The sequence below is a fragment of the Phacochoerus africanus genome, chromosome 16, assembly GCF_016906955.1.
Source record: "Phacochoerus africanus isolate WHEZ1 chromosome 16, ROS_Pafr_v1, whole genome shotgun sequence".
NCBI classification, from domain to species: domain Eukaryota; kingdom Metazoa; phylum Chordata; class Mammalia; order Artiodactyla; family Suidae; genus Phacochoerus; species Phacochoerus africanus.
This window is the reverse complement of record NC_062559.1, coordinates 49,953,271-49,963,735: the sequence shown is the minus strand read 5'-3', so window position 1 is coordinate 49,963,735 and position 10,465 is coordinate 49,953,271. Positions and strand designations below refer to the sequence as shown.

Here is a 10,465-nt window from a genome sequence, read left to right as displayed (position 1 = left end):
AAAACTTTATTTACTATTTATAAATACATTGCAAGACAAACTTTTCAAAAATACCTTTCTTTTTCTCAAAAACTTAATTAAAAAAATAAAGGAAAGCTAATAGGTAGGCAGAACGTCTGAAGATCCCTTTGTGTTCTCGAGGAGGGCTGTGTGCAGCAGGTGCCCAACCAGAGGCCACAGCCGGGCGGCCGGGGACCGAGCACGAGCCCCCTCCCAGGTCACGGCCATGCTTCTATGCTCTAGCATCGCTAAGGATTCACCTAGGATTACGGTACAGGGGCTGCCCTATTGGGATGACGATATGCATATACAAGGTGAACAGTCATGAAGAGGGGATTCTCGCTGTGTGTACTTGGGAGTCAGGAAGAGGAGGGGTTCGGAGGACAGCAAGCAAGGGCCAGTCCGTGGGCTCCCAGTGTCCTTGACCGGCTCCCCAGCCAGCCACTCACCATTCTTGCTTAGACGGAATTATTATTTTTTACAGGGTGCCAAGGAGGACGAAAGGTGAGAGATGAAAATAAACCTCCTTGGCCTCTCAGAGGCTTATCTTCCAGAATAAACTTGCTCTTGAATTGCTGACTGGGAAAGCACTACGTTCTGTAGTCATCCATCGGAGAAGAGGCTACAAGGTGTGACGGCTCTGGCTGTCGCCCTGTCCCCCTGCCCCGTGGGGCCTCAGCAAAGGCTGCGTCTTCGGGAAGCCACCTGACAAAGGAGGGTCAGAAGTCCCTGCCTTCACAGGTTCCCAGCGTTCTCCAGAACATTCTTGGTCTTTATGTTTGTTCGTCTACAAGATTCCACCTTAGTCTCTCATTGTAGCCAAGCAGTACAGGTCCCTTGGACAGACAAAATAGTTTCTTGCTCTAGGGATCCCTGGGCCTTTGCTTCCAAGATGCAGCTCCCCGTGGATGCTTTGGGACGTGCAAGCACCCGGGTACAGGGCTTTTTCCTCTTTGGGATGAGGCCTGTCTCATCTTACAGAGTGGGGACAAAGCCTGCGTCTGCGTAAGCAACAGCGTGGCTAAGGCGTGAAGCGGAGGGTCGGGGGGGGGGGGGGCGGGGTGTCAGCGGACAGGGACACGCGGGGAGGGACGGCTCCCGGGCGGGGTGGGCTATGGCCGGACTGTGCTTGAGCTTACAAGTACTTTTATAGGAAGCGATACGAAAAATCAAACTGCATTTCACCGACTACTGCAAAGTGGAGAGATGCCTGCCAAAGTCACCGTTTGGAAGAAAACCAGGCATTTCAAACATCTCTTTCTAAACTTTGGTTTAAAAAAAAAAAAAAATCAATTCGCCACAAGGAGACATAGAAATCGAGGTTGTAGCCAGCTGCTGATCGTGTCCTTGGCAGTCTTTTGTGCAAAATAAGGCATATTTGAGCTCCACATGAACTAAAACAAAAAGAAGGAACGTATTGAAACAACTCCACCCTCAGAGCGAAAAGGGCTCAACTTCCACCCAGGCAATTGGCAGGCTGGGGGCTCCCACTGCATCTTTTATTTTTTTAAATTTTTTAACTTTTTAAGGCTACACATGGAAGTTCCCAGGCTAGGGGTCAAACTGGAGATGCAGCTGCCAGCCTGAGCCACAGCCACAATGACAGCCTCTTCCAAGCATGGCAACACGGGGTCTTAAATCCACTGAGTGAGGCCCAGGATCGAACCCACGTGGTCGTGGACACTGACCCACAACGGGATCTCCATCCTGCACTTTGTTTTGGTCTTTTTAGGGCCGCACCTGTGGCATATGGACGTTCCCAGACTGGGGGTGGAAATGGTGCTATAGCTGCCCGCCCAGGGCATAGCCACAGCAACGCGGGATCCGAGCCCCGTCTGCAACCTACACCACAGCTCAGGGCAATGCCGGATCCTCAACCCACTGAGTGGGGCCAGAGATGGAACCTGCATCCTGAACTTCCTGAGGGGCCTGTCCTATTGCGTGTCTGTTCTTTGGGCCAGTGCAGCTGCTGGGTCACCAGCGCCTGGATAGTTGTGGATCTGCAGATGCCCTCCCCACTCCCCAGGGCCGGGGCCCGCACCCTTTGGAGCCCCGCCCGTCCCATGGGCTTACGTGGGCGCAGCGTCTACTTGCTCTCCATGCTGTAGCAGTGCACGTCCCCTTTCCCCTTCACGTCGAAGCCCGGGAGGGGCTGCCCGTACTTATCCACACACCAGCAGAAGCCCCGCTTCCTGCCTTTGGAAGGGCGGCACTGTGGGGAGAGCACAGGAGACGAGTAAGCCCGGGAGGCCCACCATGGGGGTCCTGACAAGAGGGGCCGGTGCCCAGGCCAAGGGCAGAGCAGCCTGGCAGGAAGGGAGGGCCTCCCAGCTCGGCCTCCGCTGAGCTGAGAAAGGACATCTGGGCAGGGCCACAGGCACACAGCACGTGTCCGGGGGTATGCTGTGTGGAACAAGTGCCCCAGAAAAGCATGGGGCCTGGCGGTGTTGTGTGCCTCGGGGTCTCACTGGGGTGGATGCTGGACCCTGTTGGTCCTGCAGGTTTATCTACCGAATGGGTACGGGGGACGACGCTGTCCTATCTGCCCGGGGCTAGTCACCTCTGGGTCTTTTAGAGCCCACCCCAAACCGTGTATATGGCACCTTCTCAGGGTGAGTTTGCCTAAGCGACAAACAGGCGAAAGAGACCAGGGGCCCCTGGAGAGGCCAGGCCCTCTGATCAGGCCCCTACCCCTTTGAACGTGGCCGAGCTGTTCTGGGACTAGTTCTGTACATTCGATGGTAGGAGGAGGCATTCGATTAGAAAGTCCACCCAGATGCGGCCGGAACGGGATCTGCGGTTACAGCGGCGCACTCGCCAAGCCTTACAGTGACCATGTCTCCCGTGTGTCTGATCCTTTACAGCGGGGGTCGCTATCAAAAAGGCCTGGGTGTGAAAGGGACCGGCCTGGGAGCTCAGGGTGAGCTTCCTGCCGTAGGACCTTGTGTTCATGGAAATGCTCTACAATGGTTGATAAAAACATCCCTCCGTGGTGCAGGGGTTCAGGGAAAGGCCGTGCGTCCAGGTCCCTTCATGGCCAGTCAAGGGCCCCTGAGAGGGTCTAAGCACGGCCCTGCGGGACGGGAGGGAGAGACGGCGGGTGGAGGCAGGTTTAGGGCTGTAGGTGAAGCCCCTTGGAGGTGTCGGGTGGGGTGGGTGGCTGGGAGCAGGGGCTGCAGGGTCAGGAGACTTGGATGGAAAGCCGGTCTGTCCGCTGATGGGCGGACGGTGCCCACCTGCTTTTTCTTGTAGAAGCCCTTCTTGTCGCAGTTGGGGATGTGGATGCCCCGGGGGCTGAGCATGTTCAGGAACTTGAGGTGGTTCAGCGTGTCCTCCATTTCCCGGCGGCAAGGCCCCTGCGGAGGAGGCAAGGGTTACCCGGGAAATCGCTGTCTGAGCAAACCCCGAAACGCCCAGGGAGCCGTCACGGGCGGGACCTACCATGCGCTCCCCAAGCATCTTTTGCCTGATGTAGTTACCATTCCCACGCGGATGCCAACCACAGCTCCCTGTCTCTCTCGTGGTTCCCCAGAGCAAGGCACAGAATTGGGACAGGGGCCACCGGCCAGGATGCTCAGAGGCCAAGTGAGCCAAAGGAAGCCAGCCTTCTGAAGCACTTCTGTCCTGCAGAGGCCTGGCGAGCAGGATGCTGATTCTCAAGAGACCTGTGCCTTATGGAAGGGTCAATATCCCTTCTGCAAGGAGGGCTCGTGGCTGCCCACTGCATCAGCAGGACCGCCAGGATGAACTGCCAGGGGCTCTCTCTTTTTTTCCTTTTCTCCCACTTTTCTTTCTCTTTCTCAGGTCGCACATGCGGCACATGGAAGTTCCCGGGCTAGGGGTCAAAGAATTGGAGCTGCAGCTGAGGTTTATGCCATAGCCCCGGCAACACCAGATCCGAGTCTGATCTGTGACCTATGCCACGGCCATGGCAACACCAGATCCTCAATCTACTGAGTGAGGCCAGGGATCGAACCTGCATCCTCACGGGTACTAGGTGGGTCCTTAGCCTGCTGAGCCATGATGGGAACTCCCAGGGGCTCTTGAGTCAAGAGTGACCCCGTGATCTATGGGCGCCCAGGCCAGGTGCACCCCACCCCACCATTAGGAAGAGGAAATGCTCTCACGTATTCCGTCTCGCGCTTGGACTCAGAGGAGAAGTTCTGGGTGTCCGTGCTCTGAGACTCGTAGTCGACCTTGTAGCGCTGGCTGTCCTTGGCGTGCCCTTTCTTGATCACGTCCATCTTGGTGTGGACAGAGTGGAATTTGGAGTCAGGCACCCGGTGGGTGCTGGGCAGGGCCTGGTTCTCCATGCTGTCTACACTGCGGTCCTCCTCGGACTCACTGCCGTTTCCTTGAAAGACACAGGGAGACCCAGACTTGAGGGTCATTGGCATTTAACGACAGCCTTTTCAGAATTTTACCATTCTGAGCAAGTACCAGCCAGTTGGAAACGGTATTGAACAATTCCAAAGAAGTTAAAAAAAAACCCTTGGTCGAGTACTGTTCCTTAATACGAGTGGCAAATGGTACTCGCTTGGCCTCAAGAAACCATTTTTGAAAAATAAGATGTGATGCGCAAAGCAGGTGCCACTGAAGAAAATGCTTTTCATGCTCTCAGCTTTCAAGCACCTCTCAGCCTCCACCAGGAGGGGGCAGAATTGAGCCTTGAGCCAGAGAAGGCTCCACCGCGGATTCACGACTATTCCAGGGCAGGCCTCCCAAGTGTCGGACTCTTGGACCAGCACATCCTCTGCTGTGCACTGTCCCAGCGCTGCTGAATCAGAAGCGCTGGGGTGATGGCCGCAACCTGGGAGTCCGCAAGCCCCAGGGATTCTAATTCCAGAGCAAAGTGCACCAGGCAAAACAGCTTGGATGGGGAAACTGAATTCTCTGCAAAGTGCCTTGGCCACAGGCCCCCAGACACTAGAGCCATGTTTGGTAGTATTTTCTAGATCTCCCTGCCACACTTCTAACTCACTGTCCCTGCAGGGTCTGGAACATCCAGAAGAGCTGTGCAGATCCTCCGCATTCTGGGGCACTGTCCCCGGGGAGTCCTTCCTCCCTTGTCCGCCCAGGAGCAAAGGGAACGAGGAAGTCACGGTCACCTACTTTCTGCTCCAGACTGAACAACCCTTTGTGCCAGAGAGCGTCCCTCTGAAAAGGAAGCCACTTCCTGCAGCTCCCTTGTCATCACACTAATGAAGACACACTTGCTGTTGATGTTGGGATGTCCACAATGAAACCAGAATTTTAAGCACACTGGGACCCGTTAAGGGAGAAGGGCCAGTGTGGAGCCCCTCCCTCTTGCCCGGGTCTAGGCAGCCAGGTGGCGGTCATAGGATGGCTTCACTGACACAGTGCCCTTAGGCCTCCCTTCCAGGAGGGGCAAAGTTTGCCATCTGATCCTGAATCTAGTATACCTGGGGTGCCAAGGGCACTGGCTCCAGCTGCCCTGTTCTCTGTCCTCTCAAGAACACGCCCGTGGAAGTGTCTATCCGTCCACCCACCTGGAAGCTTGCCAAGGCTGCTGGCTCTAGGCTCGGCAGAGCAGATGCCCAGCTCTAGTTTCGAGGATGCTTCTGGAGGGTTGAGTAGGGCTGGAAAACACTCCGCTCCTGTTGCAGAGGCCCTGCTCTCTCCAGGCAGGTGCCCTCGCTGGGGTGCTCATCCAGGAAAAGAAAGAGCTCCATAAGCAGGGAGCGTTGCCAAGTTCCCCAGGGGTCTGGTGTTTGGGGAAGTGCAAGTTCACTAGCCTGGCACCTGAGAGGGTAAGCTCTTAACTGGTAGGATTTGGTTTCAAGTTCCTTCAACCTTCTACTTTTCAACTTTTTAAAATTTTGCCACACCCACAGCATGCGCAAGTTCCTGGGCCCGGGGACTGAACCTGAGCCATAGCAGCGACAACACAGCAGTGACAACACGGGATCCTTAACCACTAGGCAGTCAGGCAACTCCCTTTTAATTGTCTCTTTTCTTTCTCAGGGAAGTACCTGGACAAAGGAGATGCTAAGAATATGTAAATAAACATATTTGCATTTCTTTTCCAAGAACTCTTAGTAATTTCTTAAACTTCCTTGGTTTCTTTCTAATGGCTGCTGACAGGCATGAAGAAAAAAGCCCTTTCCATTTAAGACAGATTTTTTTGAATTTGCCCTTTCCCCTCCACGTGGATTTTTGAAGTCACTTAGATCTTTGTATAATAAACCACAACAACCTCCACTACCTATACGACAGTAGCCTAGCCGTTGCGATGCCCATTAAAACCTAACACAATATGACAATGTTTAATGCACGGTATCCATCACCGTAAATGACACAAGTGTCCTGAGAGACGAATTCAAAGTCTCCTAGAGCCAGTGGATAGTGTCTGCTTTAGGTAGCTGGAATTTTACCTTTGCACTAACCTTGGGAAAGGAACTAGCCTCGCCCGGGAGTGGCAATCTGCAGGTATGGAAACTACAGGGGGGCTTCCATCCCTCTAGCCCCAGATGGGGGCGGCCCACGGTGCTCTGCCCTGCAGGTGTCCCGAGGTGAGGGCGGAAGTCTCCTAGCCTTGAGCTCGGCGGGAACGTCTCTCCCAGAACTGAGCGAGGCTGTCTCAGCGTGCTTGAAATTTAGGAGACCAGCTCCAACTCCAGAGGCACTTCTGTCTGAACGGCAGGCTGTCCAACCGCAGAAGATACCCTCACCCAATGCCCACCCCGCTGATTCGGAGACACCCCTGGACGTGACACTGCTTTGCAAACCATAACTCTGTGCACATCTCAGTATTTTTTTTTTTTAAAGCCAGGTACCATTTCCTCCAACGTGCCTGCCCGCCACCCCTGTCCGAATCCGCCCTGGCCGCCTCCCTGCGCCGCCGGCCCCCAAGCACCCTTGGCACCAACGCGTTGGCTCTGAGTTTGTGGGAGCCAGAAGCCGCCTTTCAGAGTCGGGCTGCGCAGTGCACGCCCACGCTTCTGCGCGGCGCCGGCCTGAATGGCCAGTTTCCTCGGCCGGGATCTTTTCATTGACGGCTAATCTCCGCCCGCTCCCTCCCTCCCCAGGAAATCTTTAACCTATTCTCGCCGAAAGCACTTTGCAGTTTCCAAGCGCTGCACGAAAAGAACGGAGGGAGCAGAGCACCCGGCTGCGGAGGGCCCTTCCGGCGCGCGCCCTCGCCTCGTTAGGCCAGGCTTCAGTTTCCCCAAGTACAAGCCCTGGGGCGGGAAGGGCGGCGAAGTCACCGCGGGGGCCCCACCCTCGGCCCCGGCCGGGGGACGCGCTTCGGTGTACCAAGGGCGGGCGGCTCACCTGGCGCGGGCGGCGCGGGGAGCAGGTAGGCGCGCAGGCGGCCGGCGGCGCTGGCGTTGGCGCAGATCCCGCGGCCGTCCAGCAGCGCCTGCAGCGGGCGCGGCTCGCCCGGCGGCGGCTGGCAGCGGAGGCCTGCGCCGCATCGCTCGGTGTAGACGCCGCACGCCTGACCCTCCCGCAGCGCGCAGGTCAGGCAGCAGCCGCAGCCCGGCTCGCGAACCAGCTCGGCGCACGGGGGAGCGGCGGGCGGCGGCGCGCACTGGGACAGGGCGCGCGCGTCGCACGGTTCGCAGCGCACCACCGGGCCGGTGCCCGCCGCGCCCGAGCCGGCCCGTGCTGCCGGCGGCCCGCGGAGCAGCGCCAGCGCGATCAGCGCCGCGGCCCAGAGCGCGGGGCGCGCCCGCTGCATGGCGCCGGCCGCGGGGGCCCGCTGCTCGGCCGGCCGGGGGGGCGCGGGGACGGGGCGACAGCGAGCGGCGCGAGGCTGTGGGAGCGGAGCAGGGAGCGGCCAATCCTCTGCGCCGAGCCGCCGCGCTCGCATCTGGGCGGCCCGGGCGCGCCGGCCGCTATATAGAAGCCGGGTGGCCGAGGACACGCCCCGGAACGGCGCGCCGGCTGCGGGGAGAGGGGCGGGCGCGGGCCGGCGCAGACCGGGCTCGGGGGCTCGCGCCTCGCCCTGGGCGGCCAGTCGGCATGCGGGGGCGGGGAGCGCGCGGCCGCCTGGGCACCTGCTTCCCGGGCGCCAGCCCGGAGCCCCCGGCCCCGAGGGGTACCCCGGAACCCGGTGGCCCCGCCATCCCCCTGTCCTTGGCGCCTCTGGCCACCCAGGCGCTTCAGCGCCCCTGGCCGCCCGTGGTCACTCGGGCGCCGCCGCCCATCTCCCTGGGCGCCCCGTGGCCAGCTGGACTCAGGGAAACTGACCTGGTGCGCGCAGCTCCTCACGTCGCGTACGTTGCGAAGCTTTGCGCGATTTAAGTTTTCGGGTCGGGGAATGAGTCTCTGCATGAAAATACCGTATTCGCGTCAGGGTCTTGGGGAGCCGAGGACTCGAAACTGATCTGTACCTGGGGGTCCGTTAGCACCCTCCCCCCTCCCAAGTGCGCTTCTGCAGGTGCGCACGTGGTCTTCACTCTTGCCAGAGAAATTTCGCAGAGCAGCCAGGGCTCGACACTCGCAGTCTGTCTGTTAAGTCCCTTCCTTAGCAAAGTGGGCTGGTGGCGAGTGGGTCCTTGGCCGGGCTTGTCCGAGAGCGGACCTCACTGCCTCTTCTGTGTTACTATCCTCCCCGATTATGTGTTAGAATAGAGCTTACGTCCACCATACAAGAGTAACACGGAACAAGTGAGCACTGCTGAATTTTACGGTGCTTAAAACTGCTGATTTTCACTATCCTTTTTTCAGGCCACTTTGTATCCCTGTACTAAGTTCCCACCGGTGCTCTTGAAGTGGAGACGCTGTGATTCTTGCTCATCTGTGCAATCTACACACTTTGCACTAGGAAGGAAGTCCCAGGGCACAATTGGGCTCTGAGTTCTCCGTGAATCCGGGCCGGTGCGGATTTCAGCGCTGCATGTGCGCCCCTTCCCTCGATGACCAACAGAGGACGCCAGTGGTCCAGGATTGAATTGAGAGTTGGCACTTTCACGGCTCTTACCAAGAGCGTCTGGATCAGGATGGGAACCGGCGAGATCACCGTGGGAGCGGACATTCCTGGACGCTGTTGAAAATGATGCTTGCCCTGGGTGGTGGATGGGCATCTTGGAGGAACATTTTACAGTTTGCAGTAGAAACAGCATGTCCCCTGAGTTCCCGTGGTGGCTCAGCAGTAACAAACCCATTAGCTTCCATGAGGATGTGAGTTCCATCCCTGGCCTTGCTCAGTGGGGTAAGAATCTGGTGCTGCTGTGAGCTGTGCTGTAGGTCGCAGATGTGTCTTGGATCCGGAGTTGCTGCGGCTGTGGTGTAGGCCGGCAGCTGCAGCTCTGATTCTACCCCTAGCCTGGGAAATTCCATGCGCCCTGGGTGTGGCCCGAAAAAGAAAAAAGAAAGAAAAGAAAAGAAACAGCACATCAGGACCTCCTTGAATTCCCTCCTGCATCCTGGCCAGAGTGCTACACAGTCGTGGGTGAAGGTAACAGGATCTCCTCTCTGTATGTATGTGTGTGTATGTATATATCCCATCTACATCCTCCTTTTAGCATGGGAAGAGCGATTTACTCACAGCAAACAGTAAATAATAAAATAATACTAATAATTGAAGCTCTACAAAGGAGAAGAGAGCAAAGACAGAGGGGGCCTTGCTTCCACCAGCTCGCAAAGGCACAGCCCTTGGAGTCTCCGCTTGGTCCCAGCCCCAGCACTCAGACTGGACTTGCCCTGCCTACTGTAAACTGTGCGGCAACCCATGATTTCTGTTCCCTTTTCCTGGATCACTCCTTGTATCTGGATGTTCCATGCTCTGACAGCCAAGAACGGGGTCTCCTCTTTCCCTGGAAAATGAAAGAACTAAAACATGTGTGTTTTGATAACTAACCTAATAAATCGTGGAGACCTTGACTGAGAAACTAGAGCCCGTTTTTGTATCAGAAGATTCTTGGGGCGGCAGGTCCGCCTCTGTTAGTATAGTGTTATACCCTGGGGTTTGGTCAGTGTCACCATTCCCACCAGCCTTATCGTCTGAGTAGCCACAGGAGAAGCCATCTGAGTCTGTTTAAGTCCCATCTCCGGCCTTGCAGTTGGAGAAAAAGCAAGTGTTCTGTGCTGAGTCCCTAGGGGGCGCCTGAGAGCCAGGCTGTCCCCAACAAACCAGAGACCACAGGAAAACTAAAGGTTACCTTGCAACTTTGCAGTGACATTCCACAGCAATGGTTTATAGTCTGTTAGGGCCTTTTTGGTGACATCTTGCAACAGCAAAAGAAATCTGTGGCAGTGATGTGGGGAGAATTGTGTTTCAATTTTCAGTCATTTTTATTGGACAAAACTCCAGGGACGACCCCTCCCCCCATTGTTTCAGGGAGGACGTGGGGACTTGAAAGGGAAAAGACTTACTTTTGTGGCATGCTAGTTAATTTTGCCAGACTTTGTCTGGCGTTTGTAGTTATTACCAAGAACCGGAGTGGTGAGTCCGAGGGATGGCTTTTCCCCTGTGGAGGGTACTTGGCATCCAGTG

At 56.8% G+C, this 10,465-nt stretch overlaps 1 protein-coding gene across 1 annotated transcript; it reads right to left on the bottom strand.

Annotated features, from left to right (window-relative positions):
• Positions 1 to 325: 325 nt before the first annotated feature.
• IGFBP3 (insulin like growth factor binding protein 3) lies at positions 326 to 7,834 on the bottom strand. Its single transcript, XM_047763550.1, has 5 exons — positions 7,297 to 7,834; positions 4,128 to 4,354; positions 3,237 to 3,356; positions 2,074 to 2,212; positions 326 to 1,394 (listed from the first exon to the last, which is right to left on the bottom strand). The coding sequence occupies exons 1-4, from the start codon at positions 7,703 to 7,705 to the stop codon at positions 2,087 to 2,089; spliced, it is 882 nt and encodes a 293-aa protein (XP_047619506.1). The 5' UTR covers positions 7,706 to 7,834; the 3' UTR covers positions 326 to 1,394; positions 2,074 to 2,086.
• Between the last annotated feature and the right edge of the window lie 2,631 nt (positions 7,835 to 10,465).

Excerpts from the sequence above, each read along its gene's own strand:
- IGFBP3 (XM_047763550.1), bottom strand. The coding sequence starts at position 7,705 with ATGCAGCGGGCGCGCCCCGCGCTCTGGGCCGCGGCGCTGATCGCGCTG. Across the intron at positions 4,355-7,296 it reads CCCCGCGCCGCCCGCGCCAG|GAAACGGCAGTGAGTCCGAG; the intron begins GTGAGCCGCCCG and ends GTGTCTTTCAAG. Across the intron at positions 3,357-4,127 it reads CCAAGCGCGAGACGGAATAC|GGGCCTTGCCGCCGGGAAAT; the intron begins GTGAGAGCATTT and ends CCTCCTCCGCAG.